This window comes from Nyctereutes procyonoides, unplaced genomic scaffold, assembly GCF_905146905.1.
Source record: "Nyctereutes procyonoides isolate TBG_1078 unplaced genomic scaffold, NYPRO_anot_genome, whole genome shotgun sequence".
NCBI classification, from domain to species: Eukaryota; Metazoa; Chordata; class Mammalia; order Carnivora; family Canidae; genus Nyctereutes; species Nyctereutes procyonoides.
The window spans coordinates 13,634,915-13,658,834 of record NW_026575135.1 but is presented as its reverse complement, the minus strand read 5'-3'; the positions used below and the strand labels follow the sequence as shown (position 1 = coordinate 13,658,834).

The window sequence follows — 23,920 nt, the reverse complement described above, 5'->3', positions numbered from 1 at the left end:
AAAGTCAACAAATTCTATCCATAACTGAAAAAAAAGAAATAACAGAATGTGCCTATTATTTAAAAATATACAGACATTAGAAGAAACAGCCTGAAATGCAGAAGGGGTTATTTTGATGACCAATAACCAGAGACTAGATCAGAAGTCAGCTGTTAACCAGAGACAGGGACTACTGTGGAGGCCGAGAAAATTAAGGCCATTCCACCTCAAGTTTAGCGTTAGCACAAGTATAGCCATCTCAGGCCCCTGTAAATAAGAGCTGAACTTTACAGGGAAACCCGCAGAACACCCTTGACAGAGAGTCCCATATCAGAATGAAAACAGAGCTCAGAACCCCCTTGACAGAGACAGGAAGTCCCCTATTGGAATGAACACAGAGCTTAAGAAATTCTTCCACCCCTTCTGAAAATCCCCTAGGCCAGCCCACAAAAACCGAGCCACTCGGGGTCCAAGTCCCTGCTCCGCTGTGTCGGGTACGCTTGGACCCAAGCTCCAGCTTGTTAATAAGCCCTCACGTACTTGCACCGTGTCGGCTCTTTGGTGGTTTTCTCAGATTCGCAATCCTGGGCACAACACTACTAACTAGATCAGAAGTCAGCTGTTTGCTTTTAAGGCTTACAGAATTACCTAGTTTTATTTTTTTAAGACTTTATTTATTCATGAGAGACTGAGAGAGAGAGAGAGAGAGGCAAAGACATAGGCAGAGAGAAGCAGGCTCCGTGCAGGGAGCCTGCTGCGGGGACTCGATCCTGTGACCCCGGGGTCACGCCCTGGGCCCAAGGCAGACGCCCAACCGCTGAGCCACCCGGGCTGCCCGAATCACCTAGTCTTAAACTGTATATATAACTTTGATTTTTTTTTTCCCCACGTATCACTCTCCTGGGAAATACAATGTAACGCAGCAGGAGCCTTACGAGGTCATGGGGGGATGCGCGCACTGCGGGCCTCCCCGCGCGGCAGCCCCCGCGCCCTCGCCGTCCGCGCACGCGCTCGGAGGAGCGGCGGCAGGTGCGCGCGCACACGAGGCCACGACGCCACGAGGCCACGACGCCACGAGGCCACGACGCCACGAGGCCACGACGCACACGAGGCCACGACGCCACGAGCCACGACGCACACGAGGCCACGACGCACGGCGCAGCCGCCGGCGCGGGAGCCCCCGGCGCGTTCGGACCGTCCCCTCGGCCCCGCTGACGCGCGGGGACAGCGGCGGGGCCCCGGGCACGTGCCGCCCGGACGCGCCGGGCCCGCAGGACGCCAGCCTCCGGGGCGGGGCCGCCGCGCCTCCCGCCAGCGGAGCGGAGCGGAGCGGAGGCGGAGCCCGCGGCCCCGAGGCCCGCCCCTGCCGCCTTCGGCCCGCAGCGCCGTCGCCGCTCTTCTCCAGGCGGGTCCGCCCCAACCCGGGGGCTCCAGGGAAGAGTCCCGGCCGGCTGCCCTTCCCGGCGCTGCAAGCCACGCCATGCTCGTCCTCCGAAGCCGCCTGGCTGCGGCTCTGGCTGCGCGGACGCTCGCGCCTCAGGTACGGGCGGCGGAGACGAGCCCAGGCCGGGCCCTGGGGGCGGGGAGGGGCGTCCGCGGGGAGCTCGCCGTCCCGCGCATGCGCCCCCCGGCCTGGGCGCCCGGGCCTGCGGAGCCGCGCATGCGCGCACGGCTCTGGCTCCGAAGTCCGCCCCGGACCCCCCGCGCCGGGTGCGCCGGGGGGCGCGGGTAGAAGAGGGTCGCGGGTGGAGGGAGGGCCCCCGGCCGCTGCCGCCCCCCGGCCAAGTCGCGAGCAACCGCGGGCAGGACTTTTCTGGCGTGGGTGCCAGGCGGCCCTGAGGACAGCCCTGAAGCTCCAGCTGCTGCTTTCGCCACGTTGGGGCCGGAGCCTGGCGCTTGCAGGTCAAGCGGTTCCCATTGAATTGTTTGACGAGCTACCGCCCCCTCGTCCGAGGACACATAGGTCAGCCGGCCGCTGGCCGCAGAACCGGGCTCCCCCGTGTAAACGAAACGTGCACAACCTGCAAGGGTTTTGCCGAGAACCCTGGAGAGGCGGCCGGGCCGGCGGGGTGCGGGTGCGGGTGCGGAGCGTCCTGGCCCCCCCCCCGCCCCCTGCCCACCGCCTCGCGCGGGCGTGGCCAAGCCAGGGGGCCCGGACCCTCCTGGCGAACCTGATTGCAACAGCCGCACTTAACCTGTGGTGAGAAGAACACACAATAGATTTTTGTGATTTCAGCCTTAACTGTCGATACTTGGCCTGTTCTGTGAAACTACACATTTTTTCCTTTTGATATTTAGGCTTGTATTTCTTTCTCAAAGGGTTGGATCAGAAGGGGATTAACCGATTCTAGAGACTAACTTTCCGGTTAAGACTGAAGAAAAACCAATAACGGCCCATTCACCCAAGATTAGCAATACAGTCTGACCTTCTGATTCTCTACTGGGGCAGGGCCAAGAATTCTTTATTATAACTTTATTACGAACTGCAATTTTATTAGATGTTGACCGGTTGTTCTAAGTGAACTGGAAGTCAGTGCTGCCAAAAATGAGCCCTTCTTTGGAGATCAGGGAGCCTGAAGCACTCCTGTTTCCTTTCCTAGCGTACTGGTCCTGCGTTGTGGTTGCACAGTTCTACTGTCCCTCAAGAAAAATCACCTCCCCCCCTTCCCACACACATACATGCCTCATTGCTTCATTGCTGTTAACTTCTCCCTGAGCTTTCTTACTGTATTCTTCTGCAAAGGATAATAAAAATGTGTGCCTGTGATCAGTTATTTTGTTCTCCAAATACAAATTCCCTGAAAAACAACTTAAAAGCAATTATCACAACTACCCCATTGGTCTATTTTTGATATGTTTTATTTACAATAGTTAAGCTATAAATATTAGGCAGTTCTCATTTGCATAGCATTTTGTTATTAGAGTGGTAAAATGGCACACACACACAAAAAAAATCTGCCAAATGTAGAGGCAGCTGCAATTGTTTTTGATGGCAAATGTCAACCAGCCAGTAAGAATATAACTCATCATAGACATGAATGGGATTAGCTTAAAATAGATTATTATAATTCCGCTTTATACAAGTAAAATACAGACACTATTGTACTTTGTGAAACAATATGTATGTCAGAGCAAGAAGCCTACTGCTTTTAAAAGATTGTTGTACCAGGTAGTCAAGGATAAGCCCAAAATTCATCCATAGCTTTATAGGTATGAAAACTTGTAACAGATTATTCTGGTGTAGTCAGCTGTAGGAAATGTGCACAGGCTAACCAAACTTACATAAGATGGATTTGTACACTAGAATACCATGTGAATATCTGTGTTTATATACATATATTTCTTTATATAAACACATAGAAGATAATTTCTGGCAAAGCATTTTCCACTGAAAGTTAAGTTCACTCAGAGAACCAAATTAGAAATTTACATGGTAAGGTAAGTATATGACTATTACAAAAGGAATTTATGGTTCTTATAAAGGTATTTCCATCAACATGGTATAACTGGGTGGATTAAATGCCCTTCTTCAGACTGTATCTGTAATTAAAAACATAATGACTCAGGAGCACCTCGGTGGCTCCATCGGTTAAAGTGTCCAATTCTTGGTTTCAGCTCAGGTCATGATCTCAGGGTCCTGGAATGGAGCCCTGCCTCCAGCTCAGGCTCTGGCACTTAGCACAGAGTCTGCTTGTCCCTCTCCCTCTGTTCCTCACCACCCACCCCTCCATCACCGCTCACATATATGCTCACCCTCTCAAATAAATGGATAAATAAAATATTCTTTAAATTTTGATTTTTTTAATTAAAAAATGACTTAGACAATTAATTGACTTAACTTTTTTTCTTTTTCTAGCTTTACCCATTCTGACTATTTTACAATGCAATAGGATAGGTCATAGTTTTCTATTACATTAAATTCCTATCCTTTTTTTTTTTTTTTTTTTTAAGAGAGAGCATGGTGGAGACGTAGGGGGAGAGAGAGAATGAGAATCAAGCAGGCTCCACCCTCAGTGCAGAGTTGGAGGCAGGAATCTCACAACCCTGAAACCATGACATCGACGGAAATCAAGAGTCCGTGGCTTAACCAACTGAGCTACCCAAGTGCCCCTCTATTCTATTTTTTGACCAGTAGTCTACTTCATTGCATTTAGGAAGTATTTTGACCAGACCAGCAATTTCCATTGTTTTAAGAACCTAAAAAATAAAAATCTAAAAATTTTTCTGCTAGTAAACATTTCCATTGTGCTAGCCAAAATACTGTATATTTGATAAAATTGTTTTAAATGCTTAACTCTAACACATACATATATTATTAAGGATGGAATGTTTACTAAATAAGGGATAATTATTTGCAAAATTTATTAAGATCCTAATTGTAGTTTTTGGGTAAAGAAATTATCCCAGTGGCTTCTTAGGAGAAACTTCACATGAAAAAGCAACTAGAGGTAGGACCACCTACAATGACATAGTAGGTATATATTTGGGATACTTAAAAGTAGTCTTCTTTACTGTTACCTCTCTAAGCAAGTATCTGTGGAGAGAAGACCATGGAAGTACAGATTGTGAGTCTACTGTGTGTCCCTTGTTTCCAGACTCAGATTTGGTTGTAACATAATATTATAAACCCTACCTTCCCAAATATTTAAATTTGCCTTATCTTTCTTCAGGTTTGCTCATCTTTTGCTACAGGCCCCAGACAATATGATGGAACATTCTATGAATTCCGTACTTATTATCTTAAGCCCTCAAAAATGAACGAGTTCCTGGAAAATACTAAGAAAAACATTCATCTTCGGACAGCTCACTCTGAATTGGTTGGATACTGGAGTGTAGAATTTGGAGGCAGAATGAATAAAGTGTTTCATATTTGGAAGTATGGTATGAGCATTCAGCTTAAGTATTCAGTACAGATTTTCATTCTGTTAGATGTTACCTGAGACTTAGCAAGTTAGTTCTTGGATCTATATTATTATAAATACATACAGGTGACATAAAACTTTTAAATAGGATACCAAAAAATAAATCCAGTAATTGTGCCTACCAGTGGTATGCCTATTGCAACCTATTGCTGAACCTTTTATTAGCATATTGGAATGTGATACTGAGAACATGGCATCTCAGATGTCACATCATAAAATTATGAACCACACTTTAATTCTTAGGAGAAGTTAAGGATAGCTTGTTGTAAAGATGGTTTTTGAAAAAAAAACACTGATTGCAAGAACCCAAGTGAGCTAATATCATGAAAGGAAAGTAGAATTTTTTTTTTTAAGTGAAGCTATAGCTGGATATCAATGTTTTAACAGAAATCATTGAAATGTCTAGGGACTTTAGGGAAACAGAAGTTAATAGGAGATGATAGTAAACTTTGAAGCCCCCACCTTTCTGTAAGATATCATAAATCTGTTAGGTTTCAAACCACTTTTATTTTTGTACCTCACAGTTTTAAGGAAGTCACTGTCATTTACCAGTCTAGAGAGGTAAAGGAAAAGGAATTAAGAGTTCTTCCCATATTGAAGCTGATCTATCCCTGGTTTAGTAGAAAAAGGATTATGGTTACTAGAATCTTCAAAATGTTTGTTACAACTGTGTCTAATCTTTCTGAAGTCCACAGTAGTATATCATGATATCCAAAAACTTAATAATTTCATTTAGTATTTGGTCATCAGTATCCAAAGTTAATAGTCATAACATGCTTTAACATGAAAAGTGTTCATTCTATATTTAGCATGTCCATAGTTTAGGGGTTTTCCCATTTGTAGTAGAACAAACCCCATTAAAACACAATTTATGCTTTAATGTACTACCAGATGAATGTATCCCAGGAAAAACAAAAAAGTGCTAGTACCGTTCTGATTAAAACTTAAGCTCTAAGATAGATGTTATTCCTTATCTGTAGCATAAACCATAGAAAACTATGTCATCATTAGTCTTATGAGGCCCTAATAGTTAAATGTGGTACTAGGCCCTTATGTTAGCAAATATGTGTTCTTGTTTGGGAAAAAAAGACAAAAGAAATAGTACTGAGTAAAAGAATGGATGGCAGTAAAAGAATCAGCACTGTTTCTTTGGAAGCTATTGGTTCAAAGCAGCAGTTGTCAAAGTGCATCTTAATTTCATTTATGTTAAATGTAATTCAAGGTATATCTTGACCTGATCACCTATCACCACCACCACCACCATCACCACCACTACCACCACCACCAAAAAGTACTCTTTTTCTAAACTGCCAATATAATTTAAATGCCTCAAATTAATAACAATAGTTCATGTATGTTGAGTTCTAACTACGTGCCAAACACTGTTGTAAGCTCCTTTTGTATTATACTAACTTAATCTTAACAACGCTAGAGGGAGATACTCTATCATTATCCCCATTTTACAAAGTAAGAAACAGGCATAGAAAGATGAACAGTTGGCAAATTGGATGAAACCTAGAAAAAATATATGTGATTTTAAAACCATAATTTTTGGTTTTCTTACTCCTTTTCCCATAGATAATTTTGCTCATCGAACTGAAGTTCGGAAAGCATTGGCCAAAGATAAAGAATGGCAAGAACAATACCTGATTCCAAATTTGGCTCTAATTGATAAGCAAGAGAGTGAGATTACTTATCTGGTGCCATGGAGCAAATTAGAAGAGCCTCCAAAAGAAGGTAAGTCCTCCCCTCTTAGTCACTTTGAATTTTGATGGAGAAAATGTTAAAGATTTTAAGCTATGAAAACTCAAGTTCTTTTGGAAAAAATCTTTGTTTAATATACGAATATATCTTGATTGTTCAGACAAAAATAAATGGTCTTAGCTCATCTTTTCAAAAAATGACCATTAAATAATGAAGTGTTTTTCCATATTAGTATCTCATTGATTCTGAAAGCTTATCTATATTATAGAAGAAGTTGGCATAGTCATTGAATGTTGAGAAGTTGGTCCTTGGGAACAGAGGACACATTTGTGGGTAGGTGAGGGATAATATGTGATACTTGTCATAATTTTAAAATAATATAAACTTTTAAATATAAAAGTATTTTTCCATAAATTACAACTAATCTTAAATTTTAAGTGTATATTTGCTTATAAAATTGACTAGGGGAATGAGTTAACTGGAACTGCCAAGCTGCATTACTGTAGTCTAACTTTTGTGTCTTCCTCTTTCTTATTTCTCAGTTTGAAAGTAATTCCTAAAGATCTGTCTTCTTGCTGATTTCACTTCTTCTGACTTAAGAAATTATTACCTCAATCCAGTTTTAAACAAAGGTCAGATTAGCAAAAGCATAAACTAATCTAAATGTTATTTTATTTCCCTCCTTATTCCCAACTTTATAGTGCATTTTAGATTACAAGAGATTTGGGCAGCCTGGGTGGCTCAGCAGTTTAGCGCCGCCTTCAGCCCAGGGTGTGATCCTGGAGACCCGGGATCGAGTCCCACATCAGGCTCCCTGCATGGAGCCTGCTTCTGCCTGTGTCTGTGACTCTGTGTGCGTGTGTGTGTGTGTGTGTGTGTGTGTGTGTGTGTGTGTCTCATGAATTAATAAAATCTTAAAAAAAAAAAGATTACAAGAGATTTGAAAAATCTTATTTAGAAACTTACCCTCTTAGCTCTATCTCAAATTTCAGTACTAACTAAATGAACTAGTTGCCTTTTCATAAAGTACCAAATCTTGATTCTTTTCTTCTATGTTATTCATGATTCTTCAGTAATTTTTGCATGCTTTTCTTTTACTTTCCAAATCCACTTGGCTTCCTTCTCTTCACCCAGTCTATACTTCCATCCAGAAGGTAAAATGCTTTTCAAGTATTTGCCTGGATATTTAGTAATAATGAAACCATCTCCTTTAGAATTCTTTTTTTCCTCAGAACTTGGAGACAGTCACTTCAGGTTCATTATTTGCTTGCTGTTCCTGTTAGAAATGGTATCCTATAGGGAAAATTATATAAACAGAAAAGTTAGTGGAAGTTGGAAAGAAGAATGGAGCTATAAGAGACTGGCAAGTGACCCTTTCACTAAGATGAGGACTTTCTAAACATAAAAGCAAAAACAACAACAACAAAAAAAATGCAAATTATTAGTAAATAGATCTACATAAATATGTATGTGGGTATATGGGTATGATCCTCAAATTCTATATATGTAGTTAGCTTTCCACTGGAACCAAATTAAACATGATTAGAAATTGCTTGAATGTGTTCTATAGAATAATTATTTTTCTCCCTATTCTAGGAATCTATGAACTAGCTACTTTTCAGATGAAACCTGGTGGGCCAGCTCTGTGGGGTGACCCGTTTAAAAGAGCAGTTCATACTCATGTCAATCGAGGCTATACAAAACTAGTTGGAGTGTTCCATGCAGAATATGGAGTGCTCAACAGAGGTATAGTTGTCTATTTCTTCTAGGAAATTGCAAAATATTTTGGTGATCCACATTAATTTCCTTTGGCCAGTTTGTCTCTATTCTCAGTATGGAGTATATTTTATTATTGCCCAATTTTTAGCTTTGTAATTTTAAGGGTTGAGCAAACCTGTTTTACATCTTATTTAGAATGTTATTCACCTTGTAAATTTTTTTTTTTCAAATACTGAACTTTTCTCTGATACATCAAAATGATAAGATTTTAAAAACTGGAAAGAAAGAACCTGGAAAAGTCACCTATTTCTTTCATCACCCTATTTTCCTCTATATGTACATTTAATGATTTTTTTCTTTGTTCCCAGTGTTATTGATATAATTGACATATGAGTTTGCAGACAACATAATGACTTGATATATATATTGTGAAATGATCACAATAAATTTAGATAACATCCACCACCTCACACATTGTTTCTTCTTATGATAAGAACTTTTAAGATCTACTCTTTTATCAGCTTTCAAATGTACAGTACAGAATTGTTAACTGTAGTCATCATGTTGTATATTACATCTCCAAAGCTTATTTATCTTATAATTGGAAGTTTGTACTCTTTGTGATTTTTTAAAAGATTTACTTTTAATGAGAGAGAGAGAGAGCACGGTTGTGAGAGAGTGGTGGAAAGGGCAGAGGGAGAGAGAGTCTTAGGCAGACCATGCTGAGCTTGGAGCCTGAATGCAGGGCTCAGTCTCAAGATCATGAGATCATGACCTGAACTGAAACCAAGAGTTAGACGCTTAACCAGCTGTGCTACCCAGGTGCCCCTGTAGTTTTTTTTCTTTTTTTTTTTAATAACATTACTTGGGGAAGAAAGATGTTTATGGGTGAAAGAGTAATGTGTAGTTATTATAAATATTAAAAACATGGACAAGCCCAAAGAAGAAAAATTATCTATTTTCCACTACTTAGATATATTATGATAGATATATATGAGCATATGGTTTATTAATTTATTTAATAAAATACTACTTGGGATATTTAATTTTTAAAGTTGAAAGATATTCCAATCAGAATTTCAAAGAGTGTTCTTGTGGCCAACTCTAAAAACTGTTTGTAAAATTTATCTGAAAGGATAAATGACTAAAAACAGCTAATAAATATTTGAAAGATTTATAATATCTATTTGCCTCTTCATCTTCTCCACCTCATGTCCAATGGACATCGCAAACCTAACATAACCAAAGCTGAGCTGATCATTGCTCAGGAAGTCAACTTCTACTAATATATATGTTATAGATCTATATTCAAGTTGAAAAATATATGAAGAGGGGGAAAAAATATAAGATGCCTATCTGATACTGTATGCTAAAATAAAATCAAGGTGGATTATGGATTCCAATTAACAAATTGGATTCATACAATTACTAATACAAAGTATAGATGAACTTATTTAATAATATGTATGGAAACAATATTTCAATACAGAAACAATAAAGAAACTATGAAGGGAAAAGGGAACAAACTGATGATTTTATTATACAAAGCTCAAACTTTATGCCTCCCAAAGTACCTTAAACGAAATCAAAAAGCAAAAAACTAAATACTTCTACAAAGGTAGACAGATTACTACTAAAAATAAAGAAGATGTAGATTAAAATAATAATGAGATGCCTGTTTTTACCTAATAAGGATACATTATATAGGTACAGTACTAGATAGGTCAGAGAAAAATGAGTTATACTTGTAGGGCTCATATCTGCTTCCTCTTCCTTCAAAAAAAACTGGCAATATAAATAAAAAAGATTTGTTTGTATTTGACATTTTTAAATTTTTAATTCATTTAATTTCAGTGTAAGTAACATACAGTGTTATATTAGTTTCAGGTGTATTTTATAGGGTTCAGCAATTATTTCTATACATTACTCAGTACTCATCATTATAAGTGTATTCTTTGTTTTTTAAGGATTTTATTTATTCATGAGAGAGAGAGAGAGAGAGAGAGGCAGAGACATAGGCAGAGGGAGAAGCAGGCTCCATGCAGGGAGCCTGAGGTGGGGACTCGATCCCAGGACTCCAGGATCACGCCCTGTGCTGAAGGCAGGCGCTAAACCACTGAGCCACTCAGGCATCCCTATAAGTATATTCTAAATTCCCTTCACCTATTTCACCCATCCTTCCACCCACTTCCCCTCTGGCAACCAAGACTTCTCTATATTTAAGAGTTGGTTTTTTTGGTCTTTCTTCTTTGATCATTTGTTTTGTTTCTTAAATTCCACTGAGTAAATCATGTGGTATTTGTCTTTGTCTGACAGACCTATTTCACTTAGCATTGTATCCATCCATATGTTGCAGTGGCACAATTTCATTCTTTTTTATGGCTGAGTAATATTCCAGTGTGTGTGGGGGTGGTATATACACACTATAACTTCTTTATCCATTCATCTATCAATGGAATTTGGTTTACTTCCATATTTTGACTACCGATTAATGCTGCAGTAAACAGAGGGCTGTACATATCTTTTCAAATTCATGTTTTCATATTTTTTGGGTAAATTCCAGTAGCAGAATTACTGGATCCTATGGTAGTTCTATTTTTTCTTGTTGGATTTTTCCATTCATGATTATGTAGTGTCCTTCTTTATGTCTCATTACAGTGTTTGTTTCAAATTCTATTTTGTCTGATATAAGTATTTCTATTCCAGCTCTCTTTTCGCTCCCATGATAAATGTTTTCCCATCCCATTACTTTCAATCTGCCACGTGTATTTAGGTCTGAAATAACTCCCTTGTAGGCAGCATATAGATGTCTTTTATCCATTCAGTCACCTTGGTTGACGTGTTTAGTCCATTTACATTCAAAGTAATTATTGATAGGTATGTACTTATTGCCATTTTGTTACTTGTTCTGGTGTTGTTGTTGTTGTTCTTGCTCTCTTCACTTATGGTTAGATGGTTTTCTTTAGTGATATACTTAGATTATTTTGTCTATATTTTTTGTATATCTATTACCGGTTTTGAATTTGTGGTCACCATTAGGTTTATATACATATCTTATGAATGTAGCAGTCTTTATTAGGTTGACAGTCACTTCAGTTGGAACCCATTATAAAAGCACTAAACTTGGGATCCCTGGGTGGCGCAGCGGTTTGGCGCCTGCCTTTGGCCCAGGGCACGATCCTGGAGACCCGGGATCAAATCCCACATCGGGCTCCCGGTGCATGGAGCCTGCTTCTCCCTCTGCCTGTGTGTCTGCCTCTCTCTGTGTGTGTGTGTGTGTGTGTGTGTGTGTGTGTGTGAGACTATCCTAAATTAATTAATTAATTAATTAATTAATTAAAATAAAATAAAAAGCACTAAACTTTTACTCCCCTCCTCTCTACGTGTTGGTATATGATGTCATACTTTATACCCTTTTGTGAATCCCTGGCCTGATTTTTGTAGATATACTTGATTTTACTGCTTTGTCTGTAACGTCCCTACTAGTTTTATAAGTGATTAATCTACTACTTTTATTAAGTTTATATGTACCTGTTTCTTCAAATTTCACCAAATAAATTTGCTGCCCCTTTTCTTTCTCTTTTCTGGGATCCCTATAATAAGAATGTTATTACTCTTGATGGTGTCACTGAGTTCCCTTAACCTATTCTCATTTTTTTTTATTTACTTATGATAGTCAGAGAGAGAGAGAGAGAGAGAGAGAGAGAGAGAGAGAGAGAGAGGCAGAGACATAGGCAGAGGGAGAAGAGGCTCCATGCACCGGGAGCCCGACGTGGGATTCGATCCCGGGTCTCCAGGATCGCGCCCTGGGCCAAAGGCAGGCGCCAAACCGCTGCGCCACCCAGGGATCCCTATTCTCATTTTTTTAATTTATCTTTTCTCTTTCTCCCTTCAGCTTCATTGCTTTTCATTACTGTCTTCCAGCTCACTGGTCCATTCTTCTGCTTCCTCTAATCTATTATATATTCCCTTTAGTGTCTTTTTTTAATTTCACTTACAAAGTTCTCCATCTCCCACTGGTTCTTTTTATATTTTGTCTTTTTTAGGGTCTCACTGAGGTCCTCCCTTGTTTTCTCAAGTCTAATGAGAATATTTATGATCATTACTTTAAATTCTCTATCAGGCATATTGCTTATCTCTGTTTCATTTGTTTTTTTTTTTTTTTTTTTTGCTGAATTTTTGTCCTGTTCATTCATTTGGCACATATCTTTCTGTGTCTTCATTTTGTCTAACTCCATCTGTTTCTGTGTGTTAGGAAAGTAAGCTATATCTCCTGCTCTTGAAAGTAGTGGCATTATGAAGAAGAGGTCATGTAGTACTTTGCAGTGCAATGTCCCTATTCACCAGAACCTGGCCCTTCCAGGGTGTCTCCTGTGTGTGTTGCATACACTTTACTGTTGTGGCTGAGCCATATTTGCCTTCATTCCAGGTGTCTGCAATGGCAATATTTTGCCTGTTGTGGGCAGGATTTGGTTCTGTGTTAAGAGGCCAGTCTGGGGCTGCCTTGGGCAAAAAGCCTGAATTTTTAAATTATTTTTGCCAATATTAAGGAAGTATGCATGGATATGTAGGTGTGTTTAGGAAATGTGAAATGACATAAAATACATAGCCAAATTTAAATGATGAGATTAAAGATTTTTTAAGCTTCTAATTTATTATAATGGACATGTATAACTTTTACAAGAAAAAAATGATTGAAAATATGGTGCACACATTCTTTTTAATCTTGAGGCACCTGGGCTCCTCAGTTGGGTACGTATCCGATTCATGATTTCAGCTCAGGTTATGATCTCATGGGTCCTGAAATCAGCCCTGCATTGAGTTTCACACTCAGTGGGGAGTCTGCTTAAGATTCTCTCTTTCGCCCTCTGCCCCTCCCCCGACTCATGCATATATGTGCGTGCTCTCTCTCCAAAGTAAATAAATCTTAAAAAAAAAAAAAAAAAAGAAAATGTGTGCACACACTCTTTTTAACTTTTTAATCTCAAATTCATTCTTAATGTATTAGGAGAATGGTAATATACTGATTATAAGTCAGTACTTTTGTTTCTGGAGGACAGTATAATATATACACTGTATATTTGTAAGTGTGTGTGTGTATATATATATGTATATGTATATATATATATATATATATGTATATATATATATATAAAAGATACACTCTTTGGTTCTCTCAATTTAAATTTTAGGAGTTTATATTAAGAAAATATTCAGATCCAGACTGCCTGGATTTGAATCCCAGCTTTACCACTTATAACTTTGTGACCCTGGGTAAGTTACTTAACCATATTATGCCTTAGTTTCCTCATCCATAAAATGATGATACTAATAATCCACCACCTAAAATTATTATGAAGGCTAAATGAGCTAATACATGCAAAATGCTTAAAACCAGGTCTGGCACATAGTCAACACCCAATAAATTTAGTTAGTAATAGTTATAATCAGCTTTGCTGGTATAGATACACATGTAGATGCTGTTCTAATGAAGTTTATGTCAGTGTTGTTTACAGTATACATTTCTTATGTAATATGCGTATAATCCAGAAAAAATATATATTGTCTACATCATTTATATAACTATAAACATATGTTTATGTGTATAAATATATATTCATAAAAATACATATATATACATAAGTATGGAAAGAGATACAGCAAATATAAAAGTGAGTTTTTTTCTAGGTGGTGTAGAAATGACTCTTCTTTTCTCTTTTTATCTGCATTTTCCTATACAGCTAATAAGTTTTATTTTGTAATTATTAAAATTTAAGAAAATATGCATAAAATGTTTATTCCATACTTCAAAAAATATTCAAATATTAATCTAATTGATCAGGGGCTTGGATAAAAAGTTGTTATATCTATAGGGAGGAATTCACATAGCCATTAAAAATTAAGGTTGCCATGGAAAGTATGCATTGTTGATTTTTAAAAATCCATAATTAAGTGTAACATATAGTATGACCTTAATTTGATTTTAATCATTTGTTCAGAGGAACTGCACTAAATTTGAGTAGAGTTGCTCTCTAGGTGGTTAAAATTATGCTGCTGTTAATTTTCTTCTTTGTATTATCTAAATTTTCAATAGTAAAGACAATTCTTTTATAATCTTGCTTTTTAAATAAACTAAAATGTTTTAGGAAGTCATGAAGCCTTGTTCCAGACTCGTGTGTTTGGTGTGTTATTTACTTTCCCTTTCCTTCATCTATAAAAGCAGTTTAATTTATAAATTTCTATCCCAAATCTCTGACCCCCTCTGAAATCTTATTATTAACATACTTAATTTTATCTTTTTGATATTCACTATTTTGATTTAAAGAATAAGACTTCATGTTTCTGATTAATTTTTCTGTATTTCTTATTTGTAGTAATACCATAGTCTTTAGAATCTGTTTTTGGTTTATTTCTGCAGTTCATGTTCTTTGGTGGAATGAGAGTGCAGACAGTCGTGCAGCTGGGAGACATCAGTCTCATGAGGATCCCAGGGTTGTGGCAGCTGGTAAGCTATTTCACTAGGCATGAATTATTCATACAACAAATTTGATTCAGTTTTTAACTTTATATGCCTTCTTATGAAATGTTTTTTTCCAGTTCGAGAAAGTGTTCACTTCCTCGAGTCTCAGCAGAATATGCTTCTGATTCCTACATCATTTTCACCTTTGAAATAGTTTTCCACTGAAATACAAAGCATTACATTAACTGCTCTAAGACATGTCTGCTAAGCAGGTGCTTACATTCTCCCAAGAGATCTTCATTTTTATTTGAAGGAGGTGGTAAGTTAATTTGCTATGTCCTTTGCATTTTAAAATGCTACCTCTGTCCATTGTCACCACGACTTGTGGAAATAGTTCTGTTCATTTTCCCTTTTGCATTTCAATATCTATCATGCATTAAAAATTGTCATTCCTACAAGATCCTGATTTTTCTTTTTTCAAAATATCTCTTATTCTCTATTTTGATAACCCTCTGCTTTTTTAGCATTTCCTTATGTTGAAATGATTATGTTACATTTCCGTGCTTATATTTTAAAATTATTTATATATTGTCAACCTTTTCATGTCTATTTTTCTGAAATTTTAAAAGTTTTTGTCCAGTAAAGTTTATTTTGTAATACCAAATTGGATTCATAAAAATATTAAATATGTTTTTTTATGGAAAAGTACAATATCATCTGTATCATCTCTATTAATTATACTTTTTACATTAACAATTACTTATATGGAAAATAATGTTATTAGGTCCTCATATTAAAAACTGTTGAAGACTCATTGTTTTATATGCCAAAATGTCTTCAATTACAATTTATTTTACCAACTTTAACTTCACTTTGGATTACTATTCAACAAAGATACTTGGGATAATCTATCTGTGATAATGAGATATTTATGGTTATGGAAATGTTTGCCCTAATAAAAGCCTACAGATACATTCTGATTCTTTTTATTGTGTTTCATATCTGTATCCTCTTACCTGGAACTATTGTTTTGCTATAAGGTAATGAGATAGTAATAAATACATTGTCTTTATTGTTAAGTGTTAAGTTACCTCAAGTAAATAGCATGCTAATAATCCCACAAAGAATTTCTTTAGTACTGTCACAGGTATACTGGGATTTCCCTATTAAGAACTTTTTTTATTTTAGTTGAGTACCTTAGCCTTCTTAAACTAGATCTGGTATTTCCAAGCTCTCATGGTAGTCTGTATTTACAGCTATGTGATTTGATGTTTCTAATATATATTGCAAATACAGCAGAGGAAATTATTAGCTGAGGGAAAACTGAAAAACAGCAAGCATACTTACCTCTCTTACTTATCTAGTCCTCAAGAATTCAAAGGACAGATAAGTTTACTAGTAAGGCAAAGAACACCCTAATTCTGCAGGTAAAAACCTGAGTTTTGACTAAGAGTCTTCTACCTCAGTGTTTCTTTGAAAAGTTGTCACTTAGCAAATTAGGTGATAGTAGTATTATTTGCCATCAGTGTACAGATTTTCTCTCAGGCATAAAATCAGCTCTGTGTCATGAAAACATACAGCTGCTTCTGCCTTTCCCCTTTTCATTCATCTTTAGATTAGCTAGAACACTTTTAGAAGACACAAGGGCTCTTTCATCCAGTCCATAGCCCTGATGGAGATTTAGAAAGCAGCAGCAGATGGGTGTTCTTAACATATCCCACAAAAAACTGGAGAGCCAGTACATGACAGGCTACCCTCTGCTGATGAACTAACTGCGGGTGCTTTGCTTCACTGACCCACTCCTGGATCACAAACACAACAAAGCTTGCTGAGACAAAGAATGTTTTAAAAGATAACATAGATGGAAACAAGGATGCCCACTGTCATGCTCTTCCTGGACGGATAAAGTCAGCCTGGATCTAAGGAATCACTGATGCTGAGAACATAATCAAGGAGGACACATACATACAAATATACACACAAATATCTGATGAATAGCCCAGGGAAAAACATCTGTTCAATAAATAAGATAAATTTATTTTTAAAGATTTCATTTATTCATGAAAGGCAGAGACATAAGCAGAGGGAAAAGAAGGCTCCCTGCAGGGAGCCCGAAGTGGGACTCGATTCCAGCATCCTGGGATCACGCCCTGAGCCAAAGGCAGATACTCAACCACTCAGCCACCCGGGCATCCCAAAGCACATTTTTAGGAGTTTAAACGTGATAATTTTCAAGTAAAAAATCTGAAAAACAAATGGATAACATCTCATTGAATTAAGAGTACATCTCATTGAATTAAGAGTCCAGTACCATAATGAAACTACTGAAAGAGGTGAAAATGTCCTAATGGCATTCACTTCGGTCCACTGTTCCTAACCTTGAAAGAGGAGCAGATTGTAATTCTCACAAAGGTATGTGGCTTGAAAACTTAGTAGGTATGGAAATATTAACGTGAAACTACTCAAATTCTTCCAGCTGTAAATAAATTTAAAAACAATAGTATATAGCATATCAATCTAATAGATATAGAAATTCTAAAGAAAGAAAGAAAAATTCTAAGATTCTGGTTATAAAAATGGTCCTATCAGCCCATTATACAGAGTATTATATAAAATTCCTAATGACCTATATTGATACTGTGTAGGAGATAAAAGAAGATTGCCACGTTCCATATACATGATAAACACTTTCAAATATTAAATATACAGAGTAGTTCAGTCTTGGCTGGTGCACAATCACTAAATACTAGTGATGGCTTTGCAAAAGTCCTAAACAATAAGCAGCTAGGTGATCTGATTGACCTACCAATGACTCCCACATACCAGCAACGCTGGGCCCACTTTTCTGACAGATCTTGGGATAGATAAAATAGCCTAGCTAGCTTCAAGTGTTTCTTCACTTGCTTAATGGAATCCTTTGGGTTTTTATGGTTTTGCTTTGTTTTTAAACATTTTATTTATTCATTAGAGACCCACAGAGAGAGGCAGAGACATATGCAGAAGGAGAAGCAGGATCCCCACAGGGAGCCTGGTGGACTCGATCCCAGGACCCAGGATCATGACCAGAGCCAAAGGCAGATGCTCAACCACTGAGCCACCCAGACATCCCTAATGGAATCCTTTGAGTCAGAGGAAGTGATTGAGAATCTTCCTGAAATTGTTCTCAGTAAAAAGGCTCAGAACTGTTCCCCAACACTCACAATCTCAGAATGTCAGTTTTAAGACCCACAAAAGTTTTATGGGCCAGCCTCCCTAATTCGGAGACAAGGAAACAGGCCCGGGGAACTGAGTGGCCTGTCCCACATCACCAGCTCCTCTGTGGCAGAACCACGGATGACACCGGGCCTGTCACAGTGTGTTCTGTTGCATCACCTCAGTGGGAGAGGCCAGACTGTGTCTTCCACTGCGTCTGGCCCACTGAGCAGAGTGTCGTGTTCTGGTTTTAACTCAAACAAGTAAGTAACCTCGGCTCACCTCTCAAAATAGAGAAACAAGCTAAGACCTAGGAACTGTAGACCAAATCCCTCCCCCTCAGAACTCACATGCTTTTTTCTCTGTGATAAGAATTAAAATCAAGACTGAAAGACAACACCCTGACATGACAGGTCAGCCATTCCTTCTTCCCAAGCAGAAGCTTCCCAGCCTGCCCTGCACCACTACCTGCTCAGTCACACAGAGAGCGACTCACCTGTGGGGGAGGCAGGCCCCCTGCCCCCAGAGGACACACGGACAGATCTTGATTTTGTCACTGCTACATGGCAGGTGGGTGAGGGATTCTCTATCATCCAGTTCCCATTTTGGAAGAGGTCTGCGATGGTCTGGGGAACTGGGGCGGTGGTCCACTCCTCCTCCCCCACTGAGCAGGGCACATCTCTGCAAAGGGAAGATATCAAGGTAGCATCACCCGAGAGGATCTGGCCTTTCCCGTTGGCTCAGGAGCACAGATCAATCAATAACAACCACAAACATGCACCTATCCCCTCACTGTTCGTTAATCTGTAAGCTGCAGACTTACTTTACAGTTAAGGATGAAAGAATACAAAGAGGTCCTAAATGTTCATATACCAAACTCCAGTCAACCCAATCCACTGGCATCAGGTCTCTTGCCCCTGTGTTCATTCATCGAATATTTACTGAGCATCAACTATGTGTCAGACATTGTTCTGCATATTTGAGAGTCTGGGGTAAACAAGACAAAGTCCCTGCCTTCATAGAGCTTGCATTCCTCTAGAGGAATATGGCAATAAACAAATGTCACTTAGGCAGAAAAAAAACTAAGAAGACAGTGAATCAAGGGAAGAGAGGCTACTGCCTTCTTCCAAGGCATACACAATTAGAAGTCAGGGAAAGATTTGAGGAGAAATACATTATAAACCAGGGCAATATAAAGTATTAGAACAAAGCCCCCCAAAAGAAATGAACTTCCCATGTTTGAGGAACAGCAGGAAGGCAGTGGGCTGGGACAGGATGACATAGGAGAGAGAATACTGGGAGATGAGGGTGGAGGATGGCCAGATGACCCAGGCCTGGGAAGGAGTCTGCATGTTATGTCCAATGTGCTATAAATCTGGTGGGGAGTGGCAAGATTCACTTTACGTTTTAAAATGAGTACAGAATTGGGGTTTGGAGGAGATGTGGGGAGGGTGCTCAGTACATGAAGAGCTAGGTTGTTTGCAAGCATCACAAGGCCTTTATGCCTGACTTGAGCTCTGAATCACTGCGAACCACCAAGACTCTTGCCCTTCTCCACCAGTAAAATAAAAGTACAAAATGACATGTTGAAACAAGGCATTTCTAGTATCCCTTCCTGTTGCAAAATTCTACAAAGCACAGCCACACTCTTTATGTCATTCTTGTATGTACTAAAAATATCAAAAGAACAGATTTGTGGATTGCTCCCTAGTTCTCTCTAAAGTACTATGACTTGATGGAAAAGTCAAGACACGGTGCCCTCCTGAAGTTCATACTCTAAAACCTCCAGAAGATGATGGGCTAAGATAAAGTTAAATGCCACTACTAAGTGTCCCAAATTTCCCTCAGTTATACCACTTTTTAAGGAGCTTAAAACCTGAATTTCAGGGATCCCTGGGTGGCGCAGCGGTTTGGCGCCTGCCTTTGGCCCAGGGCGCGATCCTGGAGACCTGGGATCGAATCCCACGTCGGGCTCCCGGTGCATGGGGCCTGCTTCTCCCTCTGCCTGTGTCTCTGCCTCTCTCTCTCTCTCTCTCTCTCTCTCTCTGTGACTATCATAAATTTAAAAAAAAAAAAAAAAAAAAGAAAATTTAAAAAAAAAAAAAAAAACCTGAATTTCAGAAAGCATTGTCAGTACAGAGATCTTGCCTTCAGACTGCCTCCAATACACATCAATGGTACTCTTCATCAAAGCCGAGCATTTATGTCTCTTTTGTCTTTCTAGCCTAGAAAATTGAACCCACCTCTCCCAGCATTGGCTCTCAAAAGCTCCTCATCTCTCTTCATTGTCTTTACTCAGTGATCCTTTGATGTACCTTTGCCCTCCCCACCCAGACACTTAGAGCCTTATGGGCATTCACTGAATTTGTTTATACAGTGCCTGAAAAAGGATTTTGAAGACCAGTGTCATAAAAAATACATGTTTAAAAGAAAACTATGAATTATCATAAAAAGTAAGTATATTATGTTTTCAGGTTGTCAAAGTGAAAAAGCTGATTAGCAAAACCAAAAATTATATATAATGGAGCAGCCCATTACAAAACTTAAGTACAGGAGTGGATGGGAGAGGGAGACTTACTGATCTGACCATTAAGTATGAAGTGCTATTAAATTAAATATTAATATGCTACAGCAGTAAAAAAAAAAAAAAAAAAAAAAAGCTATAATGATTTGCTTTACAAGATGTTAGAATGTTCTCCAAATGTTCGTTTCTAGATATTCCAATTAAGTCAGCATATTAGCTTTTTTAAGATAAAAAATGATTCAAAGTGCAAATGATGGTAGTCAGAGTGTGGCATGCAGCTGATAAATGCAATGTTAAGAGAGGAGATCAGGTGACAACCACAAGAAACCAATCAAGGAGAGTCTAAAACAGCACTCTGAGGATTGGTTTTTCTTCCATATGTTGGATCCTAAAGCCAGCATCTTCGATGAGGGCATTCAAGAGTTCCTGGGTACCCATGTTCTCAGGAGTGTCATCACTGTGGGTACATGAGATGAGAAGCAGCCAGTTCAGTAGTTCATTAAAAAACAGGAATTGGGAGGTAAAAAGGGTTTTCAAAGTAAATGCTTTATTAAACACTTCCTGAGTGCTAGGTTCTTTTTTTTTTTTTTTGAGTGCTAGGTTCTTAACACAAAAATAAATAAAACACAGACCTTAGACACTAGCCATTTATTTGATATGATGGATAATAAACAGGACTCCAGAGTAGAAACTGTATAAATATATATAAAGTATGTGTGAGCATACATATATATAAACACACACATACATAATATACATTTGCATATGTGAAGTAAAGAAACTTATTAAGGATCTGTATTTTAAAAGTACTTTCAGGGTGGCCTAAGTGGCTCAATCAGTTAAGCACCTGACTCTTGATCTCAGCTCAGGTCTTGATCTCAGGGTCATGAGTTCAAGGCCCACTCTGGGCATGGAGACTACTTTAAAAAAAAAAAAAAAGCACTTTCACAAACTTAGTAAGGATCAGTATTTCAAAAGTACTTTCACAATTATCCATTAGGCACTAACAACCAGGATTTTCTACAAAGGCCAGGGAGACTTTATTGGCTGAATACTTGCATGGATAACTGAAAAATATAAACAATAATGAGCACAAATTATAAATAAGCCCATGTTCTGCAGCCATGAGCAATACAAGCTAAGCCTGGAAAATAAAGAATAAAGTAAACCTGAGATATGTGTGTATATATATGGACATAGATACACACACACACATACACAAATACACATACCATACCATATATACAATGTATATATACACACACTAGTATGTACAGTATACATACTATATGTGTACATACTATATGTGTATATATACCATGCATACTATAGTATATACTATATATACTATGTGTATAAAATGTGTACATATAGCATATATATACATATATATACCATATGTGTGTGCATATATAACTTTTTTTAAAAAAAGCTTCCCTTGTTTTTTTTTTAAAGATTTATTTATCTTAGAGAGAGAGAAATAGAGACAGAGAGAGCACAAGTGCAAGGGGGAGGAGCAAAGGGAGAGGGACAGAGAATCTTAAGCAGACCACTAAGCTCTGAGCCAATGCAGGGCTACATATCATGACCCTGAGATCATGATCTAAGCGCAAGTCAAGAGTCAAAAGCTGAACCCACTGAGCCACCCAGGTGCTCCAACATCCCTTGTTTTTTATATCACTGATATTTCTCCCCCATCTGAAGATCTATAAATCCTACAGAATGAAGAAAATTTCTGCCTAACAAGATTAAGAAATTCCTTTAACCTTTTGTTTGAAGTACTGGATTGTTTGTTAGAAAATGAGGGGTACTTTTGTCTAAAGAATAAATACTAGCTAGTATCTACAACTTAAGAGATAAAAATTCAAGAATTGCATTGTGGTAAAAAAAAAAAAGTATTGACTTCCTAGAGGTACAGTGTATACAAATACTTTGATTCAACTATAAAATTAACATAGCTGTAAATATCCAAATATATTTACAACTTAATCATAGGAGTTAGAAGGGCAGCTTATTTTGTTAAAATACATATTGTAGATGGCAATACTAGTATAAAGAGGAGAAAAGTTCAAATATGACAACAGAGGACTGGTCTATTATCTGAGGTTCAATTTGTTGTTCTCTGCATCCAACATTAGTCTGTGGAGGAGCTTTCAAGGGCTGATCAAGGCCACTCCACTGAGCGATCCCAGGGTCCACCTCCCCTTGGCCCTCAGTAGCACAAACACCCTTGGTCAGCCTGAGCTCTCTTCTCTCCCGGGGCGCAGGAGGCAGACACATACCTGACAAATGTGTACTGTTCGTTGTACACCCAGGGCTGAAGTTCCAGGCTGGGGTACTTGCCAAAGGGGGGCACAATCAGGCTGAACACCAGAGCAATGCAGACAAACACAGCTGGCAGGACGATCTACGACCAGGGCACAGAGGGGAAAGGAAATTACAAACCAAGGGCAAATGTTAGGAAACAAGGCATGGGGCAAGACCCTACGCGCCCAGCTAGCCTCCTGGACCAGCCAGCACGCAAACAAGCATTATGGGCCCCAGACAAAGCTCCACCAAGGCACTCATGGAAGCTGGGAAGCAGCAGATGCTGAAAATGCCCCTTCCCTCTGGGGCATTTCTGGAGGCTGACAGCACAAGGCCCGAGGCCGTGGCCACCTAGCAGAGGCACCCAGCTAAAAACCCTACAGAGTGCACAGGGGTCACATGTCAGGGTGACTCAGAACAAGGGGTCCTGCCCCCTTCCCTCTGGAGACCTGAGGAAGACCCCATCAAGGGCTGTGAGCCCAGCTCAGCTCAGAGAAAGGCCGAGACAACCAGCCCTGCACCAGGAGCCTGAAGACCTGAAGCCTGCCTCCATCTCTACTACGATCTCTACCCATGTGAAGTCACTTCTGTGGCCTCAGTAGTCTCACTTGGAATCTGCAGACCAAGATGGAATGACCCAGTCAGATCCCATGCTCTGAAAGGAACAGCAGCCACTGTCACCAGGTAATGGCCTCAAAAAGCATAATTACCTTAGTCCTTCTTTATGGGAAAATACTAGGTGACAATTACCTCATTTCCTTATCGTTACAACCCTAACTAGTAGTAACATTATCACCAATCAACAAACAAGGGAATTGAGCTCAGAGAGACTAAGGAACTTGCCCAAGGTCACACAGCCAATAAGTAGCAGCCCCAGAATTCCAAACCAGGTCTGTGTGCTCCAAACTCCGACTCTCTGCATTACCCACTTGGTCTGTGGGGAAGACTCTGCACATGCTTGCTCTGTACTTCTTGATTTTAGAGAGTAGGATCATTTTCTTCTGATCAAGCCACTGAGCATGCAAACACTGACATGCAGGCAACACTGTAATGAGTCTTCTCTGTCCATTTTTTTCTGACCTCTCTGGCTACCTTTTTGTCAATTTGCAGCTA

The 23,920-nt window shown here is 39.2% G+C and overlaps 2 protein-coding genes across 4 annotated transcripts; one reads left to right on the top strand and one right to left on the bottom strand.

Annotated features, from left to right (window-relative positions):
• The first annotated feature begins 1,303 nt into the window (after window positions 1-1,303).
• On the top strand, window positions 1,304-15,764 carry LOC129494995 (protein NipSnap homolog 3A). 3 transcript variants are annotated; one of them, XM_055302267.1, is made up of 6 exons: window positions 1,312-1,519; window positions 4,650-4,860; window positions 6,480-6,638; window positions 8,202-8,351; window positions 14,743-14,829; window positions 14,922-15,764. In XM_055302267.1, exons 1-6 carry the CDS (start codon window positions 1,460-1,462, stop codon window positions 14,996-14,998), a joined length of 744 nt encoding a protein of 247 aa, XP_055158242.1. In that variant the 5' UTR covers window positions 1,312-1,459; the 3' UTR covers window positions 14,999-15,764. The 3 variants fall into 3 exon arrangements, with proteins under 3 accessions (XP_055158244.1, XP_055158242.1, XP_055158243.1); XM_055302268.1 differs by lacking the exon at window positions 1,312-1,519 and adding an exon at window positions 2,090-2,179; XM_055302269.1 differs by lacking the exon at window positions 8,202-8,351 and having other exon boundaries at window positions 1,304-1,519.
• Window positions 15,765-16,860: 1,096 nt separating this feature from the next.
• LOC129494548 (phospholipid-transporting ATPase ABCA1-like) lies at window positions 16,861-23,763 on the bottom strand. Its single transcript, XM_055301479.1, has 4 exons — window positions 23,695-23,763; window positions 22,783-22,907; window positions 18,473-18,657; window positions 16,861-17,028 (listed from the first exon to the last, which is right to left on the bottom strand). Exons 1-4 carry the CDS (start codon window positions 23,761-23,763, stop codon window positions 17,000-17,002), a joined length of 408 nt encoding a protein of 135 aa, XP_055157454.1. The 3' UTR covers window positions 16,861-16,999.
• Window positions 23,764-23,920: the final 157 nt, after the last annotated feature.

Bases quoted from the DNA above. Each gene is read 5' to 3' on its own strand.
- LOC129494548 (XM_055301479.1), bottom strand. From the start codon at position 23,763: ATGTGCAGAGTCTTCCCCACAGACCAAGTGGGTAATGCAGAGAGTCGG. The intron at 22,908-23,694 runs GTTTGGAATTCT...CCCTGGTCGTAG, and splicing joins GTTTGGAGCACACAGACCTG to ATCGTCCTGCCAGCTGTGTT. The intron at 18,658-22,782 runs GTATGTGTCTGC...TTCCCTTTGCAG, and splicing joins GAACAGTACACATTTGTCAG to AGATGTGCCCTGCTCAGTGG.
- LOC129494995 (XM_055302267.1), top strand. From the start codon at position 1,460: ATGCTCGTCCTCCGAAGCCGCCTGGCTGCGGCTCTGGCTGCGCGGACG. The intron at 4,861-6,479 runs GTATGAGCATTC...CTTTTCCCATAG, and splicing joins GTTTCATATTTGGAAGTATG to ATAATTTTGCTCATCGAACT. The intron at 14,830-14,921 runs GTAAGCTATTTC...GTTTTTTTCCAG, and splicing joins TCCCAGGGTTGTGGCAGCTG to TTCGAGAAAGTGTTCACTTC.